The sequence below is a fragment of the Physeter macrocephalus genome, chromosome 11, assembly GCF_002837175.3.
Source record: "Physeter macrocephalus isolate SW-GA chromosome 11, ASM283717v5, whole genome shotgun sequence".
In the NCBI taxonomy this organism is placed as follows: Eukaryota; Metazoa; Chordata; class Mammalia; order Artiodactyla; family Physeteridae; genus Physeter; species Physeter macrocephalus.
This window is the reverse complement of record NC_041224.1, coordinates 37,858,408-37,879,493: the sequence shown is the minus strand read 5'-3', so window position 1 is coordinate 37,879,493 and position 21,086 is coordinate 37,858,408. Positions and strand designations below refer to the sequence as shown.

The window sequence follows — 21,086 nt, the reverse complement described above, 5'->3', positions numbered from 1 at the left end:
AGTATGTATTGAGTTTTTAGAGTCGTATTGAGTTTTTAGCAGCATTCATTCACGTTCTCATGGTAAGATTCCTGTGTGTCTTTCCTAAGAACAGAACATAGACATTGGGAGCTCTGTAGTAAGCCAGTTATTAAAACTTGTTTTATGTACAGTCATCTTTTCATGTGCAACGATCACCCTTTACCTGCCAGGCATCTCATAAATTACATAGGAACATTTCCTTAATGATACAGTTAAAAGTTAACACAAAAACATAATGTTAGTGGAGCAACAAGGTCCAGTTCATACTTGACGAAACCCATGTTTCAAGGTCCCATGGTCGCCTATATTGAGTTTTAAGACTATTCCTACCCTGTCATTTTATTTCAGGTCTATAGATCATAAAGTTGTCTCATCCTGTCCAAATTCTACATTCAGCTATTTTAATTTCCATCTACTTCTTCATATGGGGCTGCCTTTTAAGTTTAGTAATTGTAGAGAGAACAACCAGGGTAGAACCTGGTTGTGCTTACTTACGGAGTTTTTATGTGTGAAAGACTAAACGAAGAACAAGACTCAAGTCTTAAATCTTCTGTCCTCATTCTTTTTAGTAAGCAAAAGTCTGAGTAGTTGCTGAAAGAATATTAAGCTCTCTGGGATTCTACCTCTATGCTGCATCATTTATACACAACAACATGGCCACACCTCAGACCTCCTTGGTTTCTAGAATTCAGATCATCTAAATCATTAGCCTTTTCTGACTATGTTCTGTACTCTGGCCAGACTCGGGTCAGGCACTCAGTGAAGCTTTTTTTTTTTTTTTTTTTTTTTTGCAGTACGCGGGCCTCTCACTGCTGTGGCCTCTCCCGTTGCGGAGCACAGGCTCTGGACGCACAGGCTCAGTGGCCATGGCTCACGGGCCTAGCTGCTCCGCGGCATGTGGGATCTTCCTGGACCGGGGCACGAACCCGCGTCCACTGCATCGGCAGGCGGGCTCTCAACCACTGTGCCACCAGGGAAGCCCGAAGCTCTTATTGATATATCCTGGGTTGTCTCTCCCTTACTTCCAACATAGTAGTGACAATCCCTAAGCCTTCATCTATCATGACTAAGACTCCAGGGCTGAGCAGGAATAAATGGTGGCTGGAGGCGATGTAATATGTTTATGCTGCCATTTGCAAACCCTGACATCACCGTGGTACCCGCAAGGTCCCATCAACCTCCCTTTTGCTGTGCATCATGCTTATTTTCTGCATCCTTGCCCTTGGGCTGTAGTATGTCACGGTCACCTATGAGAGTCATGGAGCCACATTGACTTGGCCCAATACAACGTCACAGCTGGTTTGCCATTATTCCCACCAGGCAATCTCTTGGCTAGCAGCTTTCTTACTGCATTTTTCCTCAAGGTGAACTCAAATCCTCCCTACTGGCTTCAAGTCTGTAATGTTGCTGGGCGGGTTCCTTTCCACCATTCCTATTGCTTCTTCTTACGTGTCGGAATTTTCCATGACTGTAAAACTCCTGGCCTCTCTCCAGCGTTTCATTTAATCTGTGTACTGGCTTACTTAAGTGATTTACTTTCTAATTGTGATTTTCTCTTTTGTATAGATTCTTACTTCTTTTCTATTTAGAGAAGACCTTTCAATATTTCCTGTAGGACAGGTTTGATATTGCTGTATTCTTTTAGTTTTTGCTTGTCTGAGAAATTCTTTCTCTCTCCTTCTATTCTAATTGATAATCTTGCTGGGTAGAGTATCCTAGGTTGCAGATTTTTCCCTTTCAGGACTTTGAATATATCTTGCCACTCCCTTCTGACCTGCAACCTTTCTGCAGAGAAATAAGCTGATAGCCTTATGGGGTTTCCCTTGTAATTAACTCTTTGTTTTTCTCTTTCTGCCTTTAGAATCTTTATCTTTAACTTTTGCCATTTTTATTATAATATGTCTTGGTGCAGGTCTGTTTGGGTTTATCTTGTTTGGGACCTTCTGTGCTTGCTTTCTGTATCTGGATATCTGTTTCCTTCTTTAGGTTTTGGAAGCTTTCAGCCATAATTCTTTTATTTTTTTATTTTTATTACACTCGTGGCTGTGGTTTATTGAAGTAAAAGGATAGAAATTAAAAGAGAGAAAAGGGAAAGATGCATGGGGCATGACTTCCAGGAGAAACCAGGTGCAATCTTCCAAAACTTCTTTCCCAGGGGAGTTGTGTGGATGTGCTTAATTCTCTGAGCAATGATTTGTGACAAGATGTGCAACCAGGGAACTAGAGGAGCTCATCTGAGCCTTGGTGTCCAGGGTTTTTACTGGGGATCAGTCATGTAGACATGCAGTGCCAGCATGATTTATCTCAGCTGTTCAGACTCCAGATCCCCAGGAAAAAATAGGCATTCACCATGAATCATATTGTTAGCATAAACTATTTGACCAAACTGATACTGTCTGGCCCAAGGCCTCAGGCATACAACACCCTTACTAGGCAGAGTATTCTTTTTTTCTTTCTTTTTTTTGTGTGTGTTGTCATATGCACTTTAGTAAAGATGCATCAGTCAATCTGGTTACAGCTCAATCAGATCCATTTATCAAGTGACAATAATTAATGTACTCAGAGTCACACACTTGCTTTGTGTAGAAGGAAGGGCCTGTTCACTAGAACACAGAATGCAATCCCTGACAAAATCAACATTAATACATGTGAGAGCCCATAATTTATTCAAATACATTTTCAATCCCCTCTTCTCTTTCTTCTCCTTCCAGGATCCCTATTATGTATAGATTGGCACGTTTTAAATTATCCCATAGGTCTCTTATATTGCTTTCATTTTTTTTTTTAATTTGGGTTTCTGTCAGTTGGGTGATTCAGCCTTTCATTTACTCTTTTTAAAAAAAATAAATTTATTTATTTATTTTTGGCCGTGTTGGGTCTTCGTTGCTGCGCGTGGGCTTTCTCTAGTTGCGGTGAGTGGGGGCTACTGTTTGTTGCAGTGCGTGGGCTTCTCATTGCAGTGGCTTCTCTTGTTGGAAAGCACGGGCTCTAGGCGTGCGGGCTTCAGTAGTTGTGGCATGCGGGCCCAGCAGTTGTGGCTCATGGGCTTAGTTGCTCCGCAGCATGTGGGATTTTCCCAGACCAGTGCTAGAACCTGTGTCCCCTGCATTGGCAGCGAATTCTTAACCACTGCGCCACCAGGGAAGTCCCTCATTTACTCTTGAGAGAATTAATTTTCTGGCTGGAGTTTGGGGACCAGGACATGAGTATGCTTCTCTCTCTCTCTTTGGGAGCCAGCTGCCTGCAGGGAGCGTGGATTCTCACTTTGTCTAGGTCGAACGGTAAGCTTAGCAGGGAAGATGGGAGGCCTGCAGGCTGTTGGTGCTGCCTGTGACTCAGTGGGGACATCTACTTCTGGGGTGTGCATTTGGCAAGAACTGGACCACACCCTCTAGCACAACATTTATTACTAATAAAGCTGAGATTTTTACCTCTGTCTGATGTCTGCGTCTTTCTCTGAATTGGCTTTCAGAGTCAGGTAAGGGACAAGATTGTCATTTACGAGGCATGTCAAAACTCCACCACTTCATCCCACCCCTCCCCCATCATCCAAGCACCCTTGACTCTTATTAATTTATAAGATTAAGGTATTCAGGTGAGCTCTTCCCCAACCTTCTCCATCCCTACGTGTGTGTCTTTGGACGGCTTCCTCTCCATCAGAGGAATCACCTCCTCCTTTCTAAGACTGATCTTTCTTTCAGGTCTTTTTCTAATTACTGTCTTGTTTCTCTCCTTGTCTTTCTTGTCAGGGTCTTTCTTACCATAATCTCCTCTTCCTGGTCACTTGGGAAGAGGACGCCAAAGAAGATCTCAAGATCAACTGCTGATTTCCCATCAAGCCGACAGGAAACCCAAGACCTTAACCCAGATCCACAAATATGAGAAGGAACCACTTAACCCAGAGAGTTTTGGGGGAATCAGAGCCTGCTATTATAGGTTTGGCTACTCTACGACCTATAGTTCCTTAAGTATAGGACCAACTGCATTTAAAATGTGTGATTTATGAATTATATCCTGCATACTTTGAAATATCAGACATAGAAAATAAATTTATGTAAATGGAATAAAATATATGAAAGAGTAGAGGAGATAAGGAGAGCAATATACACCACATATTCCCAAACCCTACAATAATACACTTGTTATAATTAAATATTAAGTTTGGTGCTAAGCTTCCTTGAAGCCATGAAAAAAGGTAAACACACTGGATTACATAATTCTCATTGTTTGAGAAATGGAAGCTGAATCTCTAACAAAGTTTTGTCAGAAAGGATTCTTTCCAACTCAATTGCTCTGGAACCTGTGGACCAGTGATGGGGATGCCAAAGTACAAAAAGAAAGGTGTGTTCGACAGTGGGTTTGCGAGAGACACAGAGGTGGGCTTCAAGCTCCAATTGATAGGGATACTTGTTACCAGTTATTAAACTGGTGAGACGAGAATAGAATGTTTAGGTTGACCAGTTCTACCTTGGTCGTGCTGGGAAGTTATTTGTAAATGCTGTCCCTGCACCAGCCCTCTTGCTTATCTGATATTATACCTTTGGGCAAAGAGACAACATGTACCAACACCAACTCTTGTTTTGATCTCGCTGATCTTAAGGATCCTTCCTTTTACAGGGACCAGAATCATTTGCATATTGAGGTTGTTCTTCATTTGTAAGAGTAAAACCAAAGTTTTGAATCCAGAGGGAGCATCGTTGGTTTCCTATTTGATATTCCAGGAGGGAACTCATGGAGGACAGGACAGAAAGTTGCATTCAAATCAAGAGACAAACTTTGGCGTCATTCATTCATTCCAAAAAATCGAGCTCCTGCTACGTGGCCATGTGCAGGCTCTGGGAACACCGTGGTGAGTGGAATTTGTACCTGGTCCCTGCCTTCGTGGGGCTTAGACTCCAAGAGCCCTGACCTAGTCTACTAAGGTGTGAAGCGGTCAGGGAAGTTTGCCAGAAGGAATTGGCATTTGGGCAGAGTTCCAAAAGATGAGCAGGTGGAGGGAAGACGATGTGCAAAGTCCCTGTGGCAGGAAGAAAGCAGTGGCTTTGAGGGGGTGGAAGAGGGCCAGCAAGACTGGAGGACTGAGCATGAGGGGCGGACAGTCCAGGGTGCGGCTGGACAGATGGCAGGGCCTCATGGGCCCAGGAGCAGTGGGAGCCACTGAGGGGGCTTTTCAGGCGAGCTGGTGACGGGCGCTGCGGGGGCTGGTTAGAGTCTCTCTGGTGTAAAATGGACTGAAAGAGCAGCACTGAATTCCAAGGACTGATTTCTGAGGGGACAGCTGCAGGAACCCAAGTGAAAAATGATGCTGGCTTGTACTCAGGTGCTGGGGGTAGAGAAGGAAAGATGTGGGTGGACCATGATGTATACGTGAGGGGAAGTGATCCGACTTGGGGATTGTTAGTGCAGAAGAGGGAGGACTCCAAATGCTTTGCCAGTGCCTTTCTTGCTGAATGAGACGGCAGTGGTGCTATTCATGGAGCACAGGGGGGACGTTTTTTGGGAGGAAGAGCCTGAGGGCGGTGCCCTGAGACAGCTGAGTGGGCCGGTGGCTGGGGCTTTGGGTTAAATACCCGGCTGCAGTCAGTGCTGTGTTAGCTAAAAACTGAGTGACATGGTACATCTCTTCTTGAGGGACTGAATGTTGGAATTTACAAGATGTTGAAATTCTATAATAAAAATAAATGGTTAATTTGGTAGAATGTTATATATACCTTTCCAAGCAATAGGGGAAAGCCATGAATTTGGGTCCCTGAACCTAAGCCCTCAAAGCACCCTGCATGGAGGAGCACGACAAGTGTGTAAACCTCCGGTGTGAACATGTTTGCAAATCACTGGCCCAGGTTTTGCAAGGTGCCCGGACCACAGGGAGGTCAGGAAGGGACAGACACCAACGGTGTTGATCACAGACGCTAACCCCTAACCAGACCCTGCCGTCCACATGGTGCTGGGGCCAGTCCCACTGAGAGAAGAACAGGAAAATCATCAAACGGCAAATGGTTATACAGAAAATGAAAGCAACCAAATCTATAAGGAAGATTAAAGAAGTGGCAGAAACATCTGAGTACTCAAAAATTTGATTTTAAAAGTAATCACTGGGGCTTCCCTGGTGGCGCAGTGGTTGAGAGTCCGCCTGCCGATGCGGGGGACGCGGGTTCGTGCCCCGGTCCGGGGGGATCCCGTATGCCGCGGAGCGGCTGGGCCCGTGGGCCGTGGCCACTGGGCCTGCGCGTCCGGAGCCTGTGCTCCGGAACGGGCGAGGCCACGGCAGTGAGAGGCCCGCGTAACGCAAAAAACAAACAAACAAACAAAAAAGTAATCACTGATGGGAGGGATAAATTAAGTATTTGGGATTAACAGATACACATTATTATGTATAGAATAGATAAATGACAAGCACCTACTATATAGCACAGGGAACTACATTCGACATCTTGTAATAACCTATGAGAAAAAAGAATCTGAAAAAGAATTTATATATATATACATATATATATATATATATAATGGAACCACTATAACAGAACCAATTTGCTGTACACCCGAAACATTGTAGATCAACTATACTTCAATTTAAAAAAAAAGCGACTACAGAAAAAGTAGATAAATTAGGAATTTGGGATTAACATATACACATTACTGTATATAAAACAGATAACCGACAAAGGACCTACTTTATAGGACAGGGAACTCTACTCAATATTCTGTGATAACCTATATGGGAAAAGAATCTGAAAAAGAGTGGATATATGTATATGTATAACTGAATCACTTTGCTGTACACCTGAAACTAACACAACACTGTAAATCAACTATACTTCAATAAAAGAAAAGAAAAAAAAAGTAATCACTGGTGCCAACAGTTAGGTAGAAATAACTAATTCTTCCCATTCTCCCACCATCTCTTGCTCCCCAGAGGTCCTGGTTAAGGGTGAAGGAAAGCTCCCTTCTCCGGACCTCCTCTTTCTGTCTCTGGCGTTCACCTATGATTCAGCCAAGAAAGAGTCAACAAAGGGAACCGGAGGGGCAGGAATGTGCTCCCGTCACCCCCGGGGAGCTCAGCCAAGGAGCTCAGCCAAGGCAAACGGGAAGTAGCCTGTTTTTACTGCCCCGAGCACTTTCATTCCTTTTACGTGTGCTCGGAGCCCCAAGGGGAAAATGCAATTTGGTAGCGACCTGATAACCACATTCCTGGAGCCTTGGTCCAAAAAGGGTAAAAATCCAAACACTGCTCTGGGAAGGGAGGAGGGGAGGAGGCAGGGTGAAAGAGAACACCATTTCCATCCATGGTAAATTACGCCTGTGATTCCATTCAAGTTAATGTCTACCTAGAAAGTGGAAGTTACGTTATCAAGATGGGGGCACCTTATCTTTCTCATAATGAAATCATGATTATATCTTGAAAGATTAGTAATTACCAGTAAAATAGCAAAGAAGTGTTCCAAAGTTTTATTGAAAATATACCTTATTAAGGCCAAAGGTTGGTGCAGATAACCTTTGAGTTTGGCTGGTAGGATTGCTAGTTGACTGGGTCTAGGAGGGCGGGAGGGGTAGAGCTCTGCAGCTGCCGGGGGCATGCATCATCCCTCCTGTGGGCTGAGGTGGAGGCACTGGCCTGAACACCCACCACGAAGATTTCACAGTGTATCGTGAATTCTGCTATAATTGCTGGGGCCCCTGATTGGGAAGTATGTGCTGAAATATTCTCTTGAAGTCCTACCATGTTTTTATGTTTCTCGATATACACACGTATATCAGACGATATACACGGTATCAGAAAACTTTAATGCTGAAGACTCCAGGATAGAATGATGCTCTGGAATCCCCTTAGCTATGTCTCCCTCGCCACGCTCATCCTTCTACATGCATTGTTGATTAAACTCTTTGGAGCAACGTTTTATCAATTCTCATGCTCTTTAACAAGCTTCAGTTGCTTTTATGAAGTGATCAACGTTCTCAAAAATTATGATTCAAAAAATGTCTCAAGTGCGGGTTGATTCTTCCCGTCTACCTTTGCTGGTTGCTCTGCAGTTTGCAGCCGCAGGAAAAGCAATACTATAAAGTATGGAACACATCACCCTTTCTGTTCATCCCTGACCTGCCCTCCTGTGCTCATTTACTCACTGCCCCATACAGGCAAGCAGTCCATTCCCCACGTAGTAAGCACTGACATCTTGATGATGCTGATCTTGCTTGGCACCCAAGACAGACGCCTCTGCCCCTCCTGTACCTCTGCTCCGTGAGGTAGGAAAGGTGTTGGGAAGGAGCAAGGAGAGCACAAGTCAGGATCAGGAGGTCAAGCCGGGGCAGACCACACTTGGCCAAGGCAACAACATATGTCAAGGGCGTGGAGAAACGTCCCCAGCAGTTACACAGCCCTGCACCTGACGGTTCTCTCCACGTATTGTATTGTAAAAGCGCCCACTTTGGGGATGGGCAGGAACCATCAGGGTTTTGTTTGTTTTGGTTTGGTTTTGGCCTGGAATATTTGTGATAAATGTCATCATTCCCTTCTATATACAATATATAACCATCATTTGGAACTTTCACACTACTTTGGGGGGTAGGGAACACGTTAAAAAGCCAAAGTTGAGTCAACAGGAGGACTGGGAGTGTATGTGTAAATGGACTTGGCATTCCCCTTAGACGGGACGGAGGAGCCGCACCCTTTGGCTCTGCGCCCCGCGCCCCGCGGTGGTCATGCCCCAGGCGCACCTCTCACAAGTGACGCGAATGCGCTCCTCGCTGGACGACTGCTGCTCGTCTTCCTTCTCCTGGAAATGCTCCCGGACACACTGCTCCTCAAACTCGTGCAGCCTCTTCAGCTCCTCGTCGCTGAGAAACAGCTCTGTGCAAAGGCAGAAGCAGTTGCCACGTGAGAAACCAGCCAGGTAGGTGCATCCTTTCGAATTTCACAGCCCACCTTTAACCAAGCTCCCTTCCCCATCCCTTGCAGGCAGCTCCCTGCTCCTGCCACTGGTTATCACCCAAAGACTCCTTGTAATGTGCGGCGATCATACTGATATTTCCGCTGGAGCTAAACGGCTCACTTTTTAACAAAAAATCCAAATTACAGCGATTCGGAAAGCGAAACCAAGGATGATTTTCCGGAAAATGTTTTGCATGTATTTTATGGATAGAGTCAAGTGGACAGGAGTATTTTCCCATTCTCTTTAGATGCAACACACTAAAACATTTTGAGGACGTCAAAATGTTGACGTGCAGTGATTAATAATCCGGCTCCCAACGCAGGGGACACGGGTTCGAGCCCTGGTCCGGGAAGATCCCACATGCCGCAGAGCAACTAAGCCCGTGCGCACAACTACTGAGCCTGCGCTCTAGAGCCCGTGCTCCGCAACAAGAGAAGCCACCGCAAGAGTACCACCACCCGCCTCAACTAGAGAAAGCCCTCGCGCAGCAACAAGAACCCAACGCAGCCAAAAATAAATAAATATATAAATATATATATATATATATATATATATAAACATTTTGAAAGGAACATTGGATTTATAGAGAAAAGTTATTTTCAAGAACTGTCTCAATTTCTCATCTCTTCATGAGTGGACTTTCAGTGATATTAATTACTAATAAATGAACAAAACTAGAATAAAACCAGCATAAAACGAGAAGCATTCTGCAAAGAATAGCATTTGGATAGAGTGCTGTGTTTTCACACATTTAAGTAGTTTAAGGAGATTTCCATGCAGGTATCCAATTAGAATAGTCTTTCTAGATTAGCCCAAGATAGAAATGAAAGAGTCCTGCACATACTCAATCCACGATCCTGTTCATCTTGGTCCCCTTCTCTTTTCTTCCTGCAGTGGCGGCTGAGACGCATAATGATTATATAGACGTGGCTTAAAATGATCATTGGTGGAGGCAAGACTGGCCGGTCATGAAATGTCATAATCAGCTGATAACGCTGGAATTTCCACACTTGGTTGGATATTGACTTTACTTCAAAGAAGGTATTGCTTTAAAAAGAATACATGTTTAGTTAGTTGTATTACTTTTAATTGTGATTTCCCAGGGCAATCAGAATTACTCACATTGAATTGAAAATATGTAATGAAATGGCCTTTTGGGGTCATTCCACGAGTTAGTACTGACTCTGAATGACCTGTCTTTTGGTTTATCTATCAGCGTGGCTTACCAACATTCAAGGACATTTTACTCATATAAATAATTAAGAATTAAGTGTATTGGGCTTCCCTGGTGGCGCAGTGGTTGAGAGTCCGCCTGCCGATGCAGGGGATGCAGGTTCGTGCCCCGGTCCGGGAAGATCCCACATGCCGCGGAGCGGCTGGGCCCGTGGGCCATGGCCACTGGGCCTGCATGTCCGGAGCCTGTGTTCCGCAACGGGAGAGGCCACGACTGTGAGAGGCCCACGTACCGCAAAAATAATAATAATAATAATAAAATAAAATAAATAAAATAAAAAATAATGACTTCTTAAAAAAAGAAAAAGAAGTGTATTGAAATTGCTACCCACTGCTTTCTGGCAAAACCACACCACAGTCTACTGACTGCTCAGGAAATTTTATTTCATATATTTAAAGGTATGAGCCATCCCACTAAGCATTTTGAAGTATTTAAATTCAGTCAACTAGCTGACTACATTTTTTTTGGAACTGAGTTGATTAATTACTGAACATTTTGATCTAAGGTGGGTTATTTTGGACGTTGGGTAGGTACAGTCTTCGTCTTCTTTGAGTTTCCAGTGGGAGGCAGTAAGCCTAGAATTGTTGGAATCCTGATCAAGTGTGTTGTCTACACGGGGACCTTAGAAAAGTCAGTTAACCTCTGTCAACCTTCATTTTCTCATCTGTCACGTCAGGAGTGTAACCAGATTCTCTCCAATGCCCTGGTCAGCTCTGAGAGTCTATATTTCTGTGAAGGATTTTTCCCTCATATTTTTCATCTTAGAAACTAAAATAATTTTTTTCAACATTTATTAAGCATGGTCACATCCTCAACATATCATGCCAAAAGGGGCAAGTTTTACAAGAAATTTGATTGTGGATTTTAAGCCTTTTCTTTCTTAGGCCATTTTATCTTCTATTCAGTAAGTGATAAGAAAAATATTTCATATAATAGTACAGTAATTGTCACAGCCTATGAAATTAACTTTGCTTTCTGTGCCTCTGATAATGAATTCAAGGTTCAGTTTGATAAATCTCCTCTGTCTCAGGAGACTTTCATCTAAGAAAATATTTTCATTAGATTAAAATACATGCCAAAAGTGTTAAAATACTAACCAGGATTGAATTTAAATGTATTTAAGTGTCAACTCTTGATTTAGGAATACATGAAGGCTGATTACAGTTGAACAAAAAAACCTTGTGAAAAATTCTACGCATTTGAAAGCCCTAGTGGAATTCCATGTAAATCCTGGGCAGCCTGGGAGATTTCTGAGATTACACTGAAAATCTGTAAAATAATAAATAACAAATATACGGTCATCAGCGGTGACACGCACTTGAAAACAGCGATGAGCAAGTTCACGAGCAGGATGTTGGCCACCAGCAGGTAGCAAGCCATGATGGCGGGCGTGAGCCAGGCGCCCGGGATGCAGGGAGGGAGCCGCTTGCCCTCCTCATCATACTGGTTGTCACCACAAGGAGCTGAAACGAGAGTCTGTCTTTTTGTGCTTGACTTTTACATAGAATGAAAAGAATAAATAAACTGACCTATGCTATTAAAGGACCTATTTCTTTTTTACTATTTTTTTTCTGATTCATAAGCAATAATTTTCCATGTGAAAAATATCAATTCATACAAAAGAGATAAGGAACTCATTTCTGCACTCACAGATAGTCATTCTTGTTATATTTGTAAACATTTTCTCATTTCTGTGTTGTGTTTGTCATATACAGAAGTTCTTCATTTCTAAGCAGATGCATCTATCTATGCATCTATGGTTTCTTTACTGTTATCCATTAGAAAGTGATTGGGTCTTCTAATTACTTAACATTAACTTATGTTGTCTTCTTGGTCATTTGTACATTAACTTTGCAAAAAATTTTATTATGAGGTAGGAGGTAAGGATCCCATCTAGCCTCCAATCCATTAATTGACTGTTCTGAGTGATGTTTGAAAAAGAATCTTTTCTCTCTCTGCTCATTTGAAATGCCACTTTGATCATATGGGACTTATTTTCTGAAGAAAAAGATAGGATGATCTCAACAGTAATTAGTGAAGTAATATCCATGAATTTACACTCTATTTACTTTTCACTTCCTTATCGTTTAAAAAAGTACTGACACCAGAAAACGAGAAATATTTGAAACTGGTATAAGACTATCGGTAATTAGCTGAGGAAGAAACTAATTAATACACACATTTCATGGACTAGAGTCATCAATTATGCATAAACTTACGATTAATTTCCATGGCGTAGACTATAGAGTGATTGGAAAGCAGCATTTTATTTTTTTTAGTTTTGACAGGAAGGAAGAAAAAAAATAAGACAGTTGAGAGAAAAGTCAAACAAATGATGAACAACACAAAAACTGTTTTGCTGTCAAGAAATGTAAAGTGTTCAAGCTTAGGAATTACAGATTCACACTTGGAAACAGTGATCTACTTAGGTGAATTTTACACATTATTAATTCTAGGAAATATGTATATATATTTCATGAATATTTATTTTACCACGTCATAAGCAATAGCAAAACTCACTAGTGAAAAAAACTGTGAAAAAGACATGAGGTTACTGACAGATGATCATTTTAACATGTAGGTTAACCAATCAAGCATTCCCTGTATCCCAACACAAACACATCATAAGCACAAATAAATATAAAATTATTATGAAATAATCAGACCAAGAATTGAAAACCTACATTTCATGGTGTTACTGAAAATAGCCTCAAGTTTGCCTCTTCATCTTCTCTTGTTACCCAATTTAAAAAAAAATAAATAAAAATATTACAACTTACGTCTGGATCCAGGGACTTTTAGCATTTATGTATGTTTACTGAAGCTAATATTCCTTTGAAACCAAATTAGATTTTTATGTTCTGGTTTACCAAGCTACAAACACATTTGCTAATTGACTCTGAGATACTCATGATAAGGATATGTTCTGAATCACGTGATGAAAGCCAGTACGTAGAAGGCATTGTGCAACTGGTTATTAGTCTCACTTAGTGGAGATATACTGAACAACCCTGCATTTCCTACAAAGCAAGGATGTTCAGAACCTTCTATTCTCAAGAAGCTTCTGCTCAGAACCTTCTATTCTCAAGAAGCTTCTGCTTCTACTGGAAGTAGCAGCCATGCTATTGTACCTGGTGCTTTTTGACAGAGCACAGCATGCAAATTAAAATATTGGTGCTAACATGAAAATAGGTCTGAAGATGCTCGTTCATTGGTGATGCCGTAACTGTCTGGGTGAAATAGCATAAGAGCATTTCATCTTCACTTCCTTACAACACAAGAGACACTGTGACCTACCAGCTCAGCCTGGGCAGAGCTGGGGCCTGCATTCCCCAGAAATCCATGCAGGATTGCAGCTCATTTCCTCTGCTAACATCCAGAATACTGTTGATAATACAAAAATATCACTCCAGGAGTGAAGAAGAAATGGATAGCTATGTGGAAAATGGGTTCTGAAGCTTGAAGAAGAGGATGACACATGGCAATAGTCACTATCTCATTTGACTGAAATAACACTACCAGCTCTATCTCAGGGCAGGAAGAGATTCAGGTTGAAGAAAAATTAGGATGTTGGCATTGGGACTACATTCATGTGTAGGACATGCTCAAGAGATGTGAGACTCAGAATTCCAGTTAGTGGTTCTCAGAGTAGAAGACAGGACCGATGTCTCAAAAATCTGTATTTCATAATCTGCACTGATTTCTTCATAAAATAATTTGATGCCTATGGCAGAATAAAAAATACTTTATTCCCAAATTAACACAGGCTCTTCCATTAATTTGGAACTGATCATCTGCCTTGGGAAGCAGGGAAGAGAATCTTACTATGAATTCTATTCTTACGGTCTATCTGGTCTGCAAACACCTCTCCGTAGATCATCCAGTAGGGCATGTAGAAGATGTTTCGGGCCAGTTTCCAAGAAGGCTCCTCATCTGGATGCAAAATGGCTTGACGGGCTACTCCGAAACTCATCAACACCACCAGCATGATGACCACAAAATACAGCATGTCAATCATCTGAAGAGAGAGGAAATGGGCCTCTTACTGTCTTGACTCATGGGCCAAGTTCACCTGGTTCATTACATTGTGCTCCTCAAAGACTTTATGAGTGCTTAATTAGGATGGAGGAAGCTTCTTTCCCCTCCCTCCATCCCATCCATGGGCTACTGATTCTTGTACTTCATGCAACGCATACACCTTATTCTAGAACATTGCCATTCTCATCTCATGCTCTCAATCTTTCCTCTCCTCTATTGTTACCCATAAACAAATTCCTCTAGTAACTATAACTGCAAATGGAGAAAGGGAACAATTATGAGAAAATATAGGAATTTGTGAGGGAAACTAAGGAGTAAGAGGAGTAGATATCTAAGGAGGTAATGAGATCGTGAGTTGAGAGCACATACTGATATTCATTCATTATACAAACAGTGAGTAGTTACAATGCGCAATGCTCTGGTTACTATGGATACTGACCTTATATAATTCTTAATTTTGAACATCCCTGAAGATGAGGGCCCCCTGGCTGGGATTAGCTCAACCATATATCCCTTTGCTCAAAACCACTTGCCCTACAGAGAGTTATTCCTAAGCTTGGAAGACTTCCTTTCTTCTGGGACCAGTCCCAACACTTGGGCTATTTTAAGTGATGTAAGGATGATCTGCTGGTTCATTTTTAGTTTCATATTTTATGGCCTGTTCTCGAGTAAATGTTGCCATGGATTTGTCTTGACCTCATCACACGAATTGCCTGTGTCCACTCCAGGCCAGACCACATGAGCTGACAACTGTCTAGAGGGGGTAGGGGTAGGGGAAGTTGACCCCGGGCCCCCTTTGTCTCTGGCTTCTACTTCACATTAGGAGGTTATGCATCAGGTTATTGCCAGAAATACATGTACCTACAGTAGGCCCTCAACCTCATGTTCGCCAATTGGATTTAATTAAATTGTCAGTATATAGAAGAACTATGTATCTTAAAGCAAAGAACATTTCCTGTAGGAAACCAACTGCAAGGGAAAGATCAAATGAAATGCAACAGAGCCATGCTGGAGGCCTGGCCTCAGATCCTAACCACAGTCTCGGTGTCTGTAGTTACTCACGGGGCGTCAGGACTAACCATCTTTCCGATCATCATCACGTAGGGTCCCAGATACTTGTTGACACCAAAGATGTCCAGGACACGGATGTACCAGAAGATGATATCCACGCAGTAGATCACACGGCCATAGCCCATGTAGGGCTGCTTCTGTAGGCGGAGGATGGCTCCAATCATGAACATGGAAATGGCCACGAGGTCTGTGATGTTCCAATATTCCTGAAGCCAAACTTTTATTTTCTGGCTGAGTTTACCGGGTTCTGACATGAGGATCTGTAAAGAAATGCCAAAGAACAAAAAACAAGGAAGTGTGGTATTGGGAGACTTGTCTTCTTAGAATCTTGGGACATTAGGACTGGAGCAGCATTCCAGGGCATCTGGTCCCCTTTCCTGCTCAAGACTTCTATGTACTAATCTTCTCAGGCAGAAAAACATATCTAGAAAGGGAAATTCCACAAAATCCTCTGTATTCCTAGAGTCAGGGTTTCACAAACTCTCAGGAAATGCCTTCTAAATTATGTCCCTCTGGCTGTAATTAAAGTAGCTGGCTTTGGATCCCATTTCTAATTCTCTGGACACTTGCCTGTGAGCCCACGTTCCAGAGTTAGTCCAGGAGGAAAACTCTAGAGCAGAGATAAACCTGTGTGGTCCCACAGAGGGGCAATCCACCCAAGGGAGATGGCAGAACTGGGGTGGGAAATGTTTATCAGCCAAAATTGCTTTGTAACTCAAGAGATGGGAAGTCAGGGGAAAGCTGAACTTGATTTTCTCCTGCTTGAGAGCTTACCCTTTCAAAATCACCACTGATTAAAGGGACACTTCCTCAGAGTAAACCTGAAAATATTTAACAAGCAGCAGGCACGGGCACACTTAGATCAAGCCCCACGTATGCAGCTATGGCGTGCAGCAGGGTGGGGGTCTTAAAAGTGGTACCCCTTTACTTACCGAGACTCTGGGGAGGTTCTGGGGACTCCAGGGGGTGGGATGGGGTGGTGGCTATTTATGGGCCAACCCCGAAGGCGTTCACTAGTTTAACAACCTGTGCACTCTGACTGATGGCCGCCCACCCTCTTTCCTATAACTGGGGGTAAAGAACAGTGTCAGCATATGGCTGATGCTCAGTGAGCTCACGGTGTCCCTAGAGATGGCACGGCAGGCCACTTGGGAAATCCCAGTTGTAAAGTGGGCAAAGTTTGAGTGAAGCCCAGCTAGAAAAGAAACAGGAGTAGTAGGAGATGGGTTATAACATTTTAGATTTGGCACTCTGCATTTCTCGGGCTGTCATCAGACTGACAGCCTCGAATTAGCTCTCCTGGGAAGAAGTTGCCAGTGATAATTTTTCAGTTCAGTGAAAGGGTCACTGCTGATTGCAAAATAAGAATATTGGTTCCCTATCAGTGGGAGAAAGAATATGAAATTCTGCTGTATGCATTCTCAAGTTCACTTTCTCTTGGCTGTAAGCTTTCCCTTTATAAACTGATATAAAGAATTAAAACTTGCAGATTATATTAGAAAGAAAAGGACCTGGCTCATATTTCCTCTGCTGCCTGCAGGGGTTGCCCTCTTGAAGTTACACGTTAGTTTCAAGTCTCCTGTGACATGAGTCTGAAAGAGATGGTGTCTGTCCTTTTTCAACACTTCTTTGAAAATCCTGTTCCCTCTGTTTGCAGCAGTTGCGCTGGCAGCCTGCCCAGAGGCACTGGAGGCTTCCACCAGGTGGGTGCGCCCAGCCCCCATCTGCTGCAGGTGCCGCTGTTCGGCTCCCACCTGCCCCCTTGGGCAATTGCAGCCGCTTTCCCAGAGATGCTGATGGCTGGCTGATGTGGGTACAAAAGTCTGTTCTCTTTGGTCAAAGTGGGACAGACTCTACAGTATTAAATACACTCAGAGTCCCCTGCAGGATTCGGCCAGGGACAGATTCCACTGAAGCCACACCTTGTTCAGCCCCGTCCCCTCTTCTGGCCTGGCCACCCTGCTGCCTCTCTCTGCTCTCCTGGGAGCTCTCCTTTAATAAACTCCTTGCACAAGAATCCCCATCTGGGTTGGAGGGAGGACAGTGTGGTTCAAAGTCCTGAGTTACAGGAGAAATGTCATCTCCTACATCTCCCTTTCTACTTCCGGCCCCGAGAAAACGGAGCCCAAATTTGTACCCAGTTGGAATCACTGGTTTATCTCAGGTGCCTGGCAGAATTTATGCTGCTTTTCTAGGCACTCAGACTTATTTTTATTACTAAACACCATCTATTCTGCCCTGTGTTTTGATTTCCAAGTTCAAATTCAGTTGGAAGCAGAAGGTGTATAAATCTCAAGCAAGGGAACGGAATCAACTTGGGATTGTGACACCTCGAAAGAAAAGTTCCACGGCACTTGGGATTTGCATGATACGTTTTTAAAATAAGGAGCTACATCTGGGGACTTCCCTGGCGGTCCAGTGGCTAAGACTCTGTGCTTCCACTGCAGGGGGCATATGGGTCCGATCCCTGGCTGGGGAACTAAGATCCTGCACGCCCCACAGCCAAAAAAAAAAAAAAAAAAAAAGTTTTGTTTTTTTTTTAAAAGAAGATACATCCGAATTGAAGTCAGTGGTGTGTGGGGCTGGGACAGGCCTTTGGAGCATCACCTCCCGAATTTTCTCCAGGGCCAGGCTCACGATGTAGGAGATGACGATCCACTCCTGGAGGCAGGGCCAGCGCTCCATCCGCACCAGGATGACGTAGTTGAACAGCAGTAGGTAACCCAGGTAAGATATCTGAAAGGCAGAAACCGTGAGGAGTGTCTGGGGAGGTCACGCGTGCCTGAAAAAAGCTTCAAAACCCTATTTACAAGTGGACACATCTTCTAACACAAATTTTCATTTCCAGGTACACCGAATCCTTTAGAGGAAAACTTCCACTCACATCACCGGTGCAGGCAGAGGACTTTGAGGCAGATGGGGAGGCATTTTGTACTTTAGTGCAATATGGGCACTGACAGTCCATTCTCTAAATGAAGGTGTATTTGTTGCTACTATCAGCCTCAAGGGGAAGTTATAAAGTTGCACGAAATTATGATGAGTCGGGAAACTTTTAGTAGTTGACTGGTGTGCCCTCTACATTCCTGGAAATTGGAAAATGTTACTGACTCTTCCCTGCCTTGCAAATTTCCTTCTTGAACCTTTCCACTGCTGATGAATGTGGGAGGTTCGAAGGGAGGAGGATGACAATGAAGTGTCTTCCCAGGTACACACACCTGCCTTGAGGCCCCGCGGTCAGCCCTGATATGTCCGTGATGTGCTGTGCCCACAGCAGGGTGCCTATCCTTGTGGCATGTAGAGTTGGGAGGGATATGGAAGTGAGCTATGAGGTGGAGGGAGGTGGTCTGAAGATGACCGAGGTTGATTCACTCTGAAGCTGTACGCACCACGGGTACAGGCCCCTTCTGAAGTCTTGGGGAGGTGGCGGGAGGGTGTATACTGGCAACTATATTTGTGATTCGCAACCTTTTTTTTTTTTTTAAAGATGCCCCCCTCCTGATTGTTTAAGTTTTAGCATCCCATGTATCCACTATCTAGTCTTTGCAGGAGGATTGGAGCCAGAGTTCTCAAAGTGGGGTTGCGCTGGGAACCCCTGGCAAGCTATAAAACGTGCGACCCCCTCCCCACATCCAGAGGCAGCATTTAGAGACCCTGGGGAGAGGCCCTGGGGAGACGCCCAAGGCTCATCAGCCCCCTGGCCCCGCCCTCTTCATACGCATCTGTGGAGGCCAGGTATCTTCCTGGTCCTCAGCTGGTTCTGACCAGAACAGGTGGGCAGCTGTGGCTTTGGTGGTATCGCCAGATGTGGCTGCCAAAAGGTTGGGTGTCCAGGCTATAGTTGGCCTGGGTCCCCATGCAGCCCGCTGGGTGCCATGCCCCAGAGCTCTGCCTCTGCCTTCTTCCCTCCTCCTCCATCACCCTGTCCATGGCTTTGGACCTGGCCCCTCACCTCCCATCACCTGCTCGTGACCAGTCACTAATGGGACTGCAGTGCCAGGACGTGCCAGGCGTGTGCTTCTGCTCGGCATTTGGGACTTCATGAGTATTGTCCCTCCCCCAGACCACAGTGGTTGCAGGAACCACAGCATGCCTGCCACCCCTGCTGGGACGGCCTGCACCTGAGCCAGTTTCCTCCAAAGCCTTCCAAGCTGCTCCAGTCTCCTCGCCCCACTTTCCCTGCCCATCCGCGTGCATAAGGCTGGACCACTCTTGTTCTGGGTGCACCACTCTGCTGGAGCTGTCCAGACAGAGGCCACTGATGGGGCTGGAGGAGAGTGTGTGGTCACAGGGTCAGTGTGGCCTGCACTTGAGAGCGGAGATGCCTTGATTTGCTCCTTTATTGCAGGACTTCATGCTCTGGGTTCAACCCTACTCTTTGAGTAACCCCGTCAGTCTCCTGAAAAATGACATCTGTGAGCTTGCTCTTAAATACTAGTCATCTTTGTTCATTGTTGGAATAAAACTCTACCTCCCTAAGTTTGTATTACTAAAGACATTTGAAAAATCCTTCATCTTGAGCAAATATAATATGACTATTTTGCTTTATGAAATGGTGTATTTGAGGCTAGGCTGGCCACATTCCTATGTATAAATATATGACAAGATATCTATCTAGATCCAATTTTAGTTGAAGATTCTGAGTTAGTCCCACTTCTGTTTTCATAATTAATTTTAATCCATTGATTTTTTAAAAAAAAAACACTTTTTTTAAGCCCTTGACAATTTTCTTGATTCTGACATGTCTAAAACATGCTAAATGGTGAAGGCTAAGGGTGGGGAACTTACCGTGTAAAACCAGAACTTGACAATAGGAGCGTTGTAGAATTCGCAGATCTTGGTCCCGATGGGAACACTTCTTTGCTTTTTTTGTTCATTCTCCTCGTCCCCCTTTCTCGAGCCAGGGTCTGCATTTGCATCCTGGAAACAGAGCAGAGCACGTGGCAAGCAGGCTGCCAGATGGGAAACGCCTTGGACTCCAGCACCATATTTAACAGACAGGTGCCTCAAAAATCAAGGATTATAAAAGACGCAGACGTAGAGAATGGACTTGAGGACACGGAGAGGGGGAAGGGTAAGCTGAGACGAAGTGAGAGAGTGGCATGGACATATATACACTACCAAATGTAAAATAGATAGCTAGTGGGAAGCAGCTGCATAGCACAGGGAGATCAGCTCAGTGCTCTGTGACCACCTAGAGGGGTGGGATAGGGAGGGTGGGAGGGAGACGCAAGAGGGAGGGGTTATGGAGATATATGTATATGTGAGGAGATATTGGGATATATGTATATGTATAGCTGATTCACTTTGTTATAAAGCAGAAACTAACACACCATTGTAAAGCAATTATACTCCAATAAAGATGTTAAAAAAGGATTATAAAAATGTCCCCAATTCTTGCAGTTTCTAAATTCACAGCGAGAGAAATCACAACTATTTTGAAAATGAGAGTTGATGGATACTTTTAGAATCAAGGGTATCACTGACCACATTCTCCTCCTCTTTTTCTTTGCCGTCTTCGTTTTCCTTGGATGTTTGATATGAGAAGTCATCACAGGTGCGAAATTCCAAAAACAAGATGGTTGGTGGGAGAAGAATCCCCATGATAACCTAGGTATGATGAGAAAAGTGGATTTATTTTTTTTTATTTATTTTTTTTTTTGGTGGTACGCGGGCCTCCCTCTGCTGCGGCCTCTCCCGTTGTGGAGCACAGGCTCCGGACGCGCAGGCTCAGCGGCCATGGCTCACGGGCCCAGCCGCTCCGCGGCATGTGGGATCCTCCCAGACCGGGGCGCGAA

At 44.0% G+C, this 21,086-nt stretch overlaps 1 protein-coding gene across 1 annotated transcript in view; it reads right to left on the bottom strand.

Annotated features, from left to right (window-relative positions):
* Positions 1-7,537: 7,537 nt before the first annotated feature.
* Positions 7,538-21,086, bottom strand: part of TRPM1 (transient receptor potential cation channel subfamily M member 1) — a 64,700-nt gene continuing 51,151 nt past the window's right edge. Inside the window, 7 exon segments of the mRNA XM_028495284.2 lie at positions 7,538-8,866; positions 9,793-9,995; positions 11,501-11,645; positions 14,026-14,200; positions 15,300-15,551; positions 17,899-18,027; positions 20,077-20,208. Coding sequence (XP_028351085.1) covers positions 8,661-8,866; positions 9,793-9,995; positions 11,501-11,645; positions 14,026-14,200; positions 15,300-15,551; positions 17,899-18,027; positions 20,077-20,208 — 1,242 coding nt within the window. The 3' untranslated portion in view covers positions 7,538-8,660.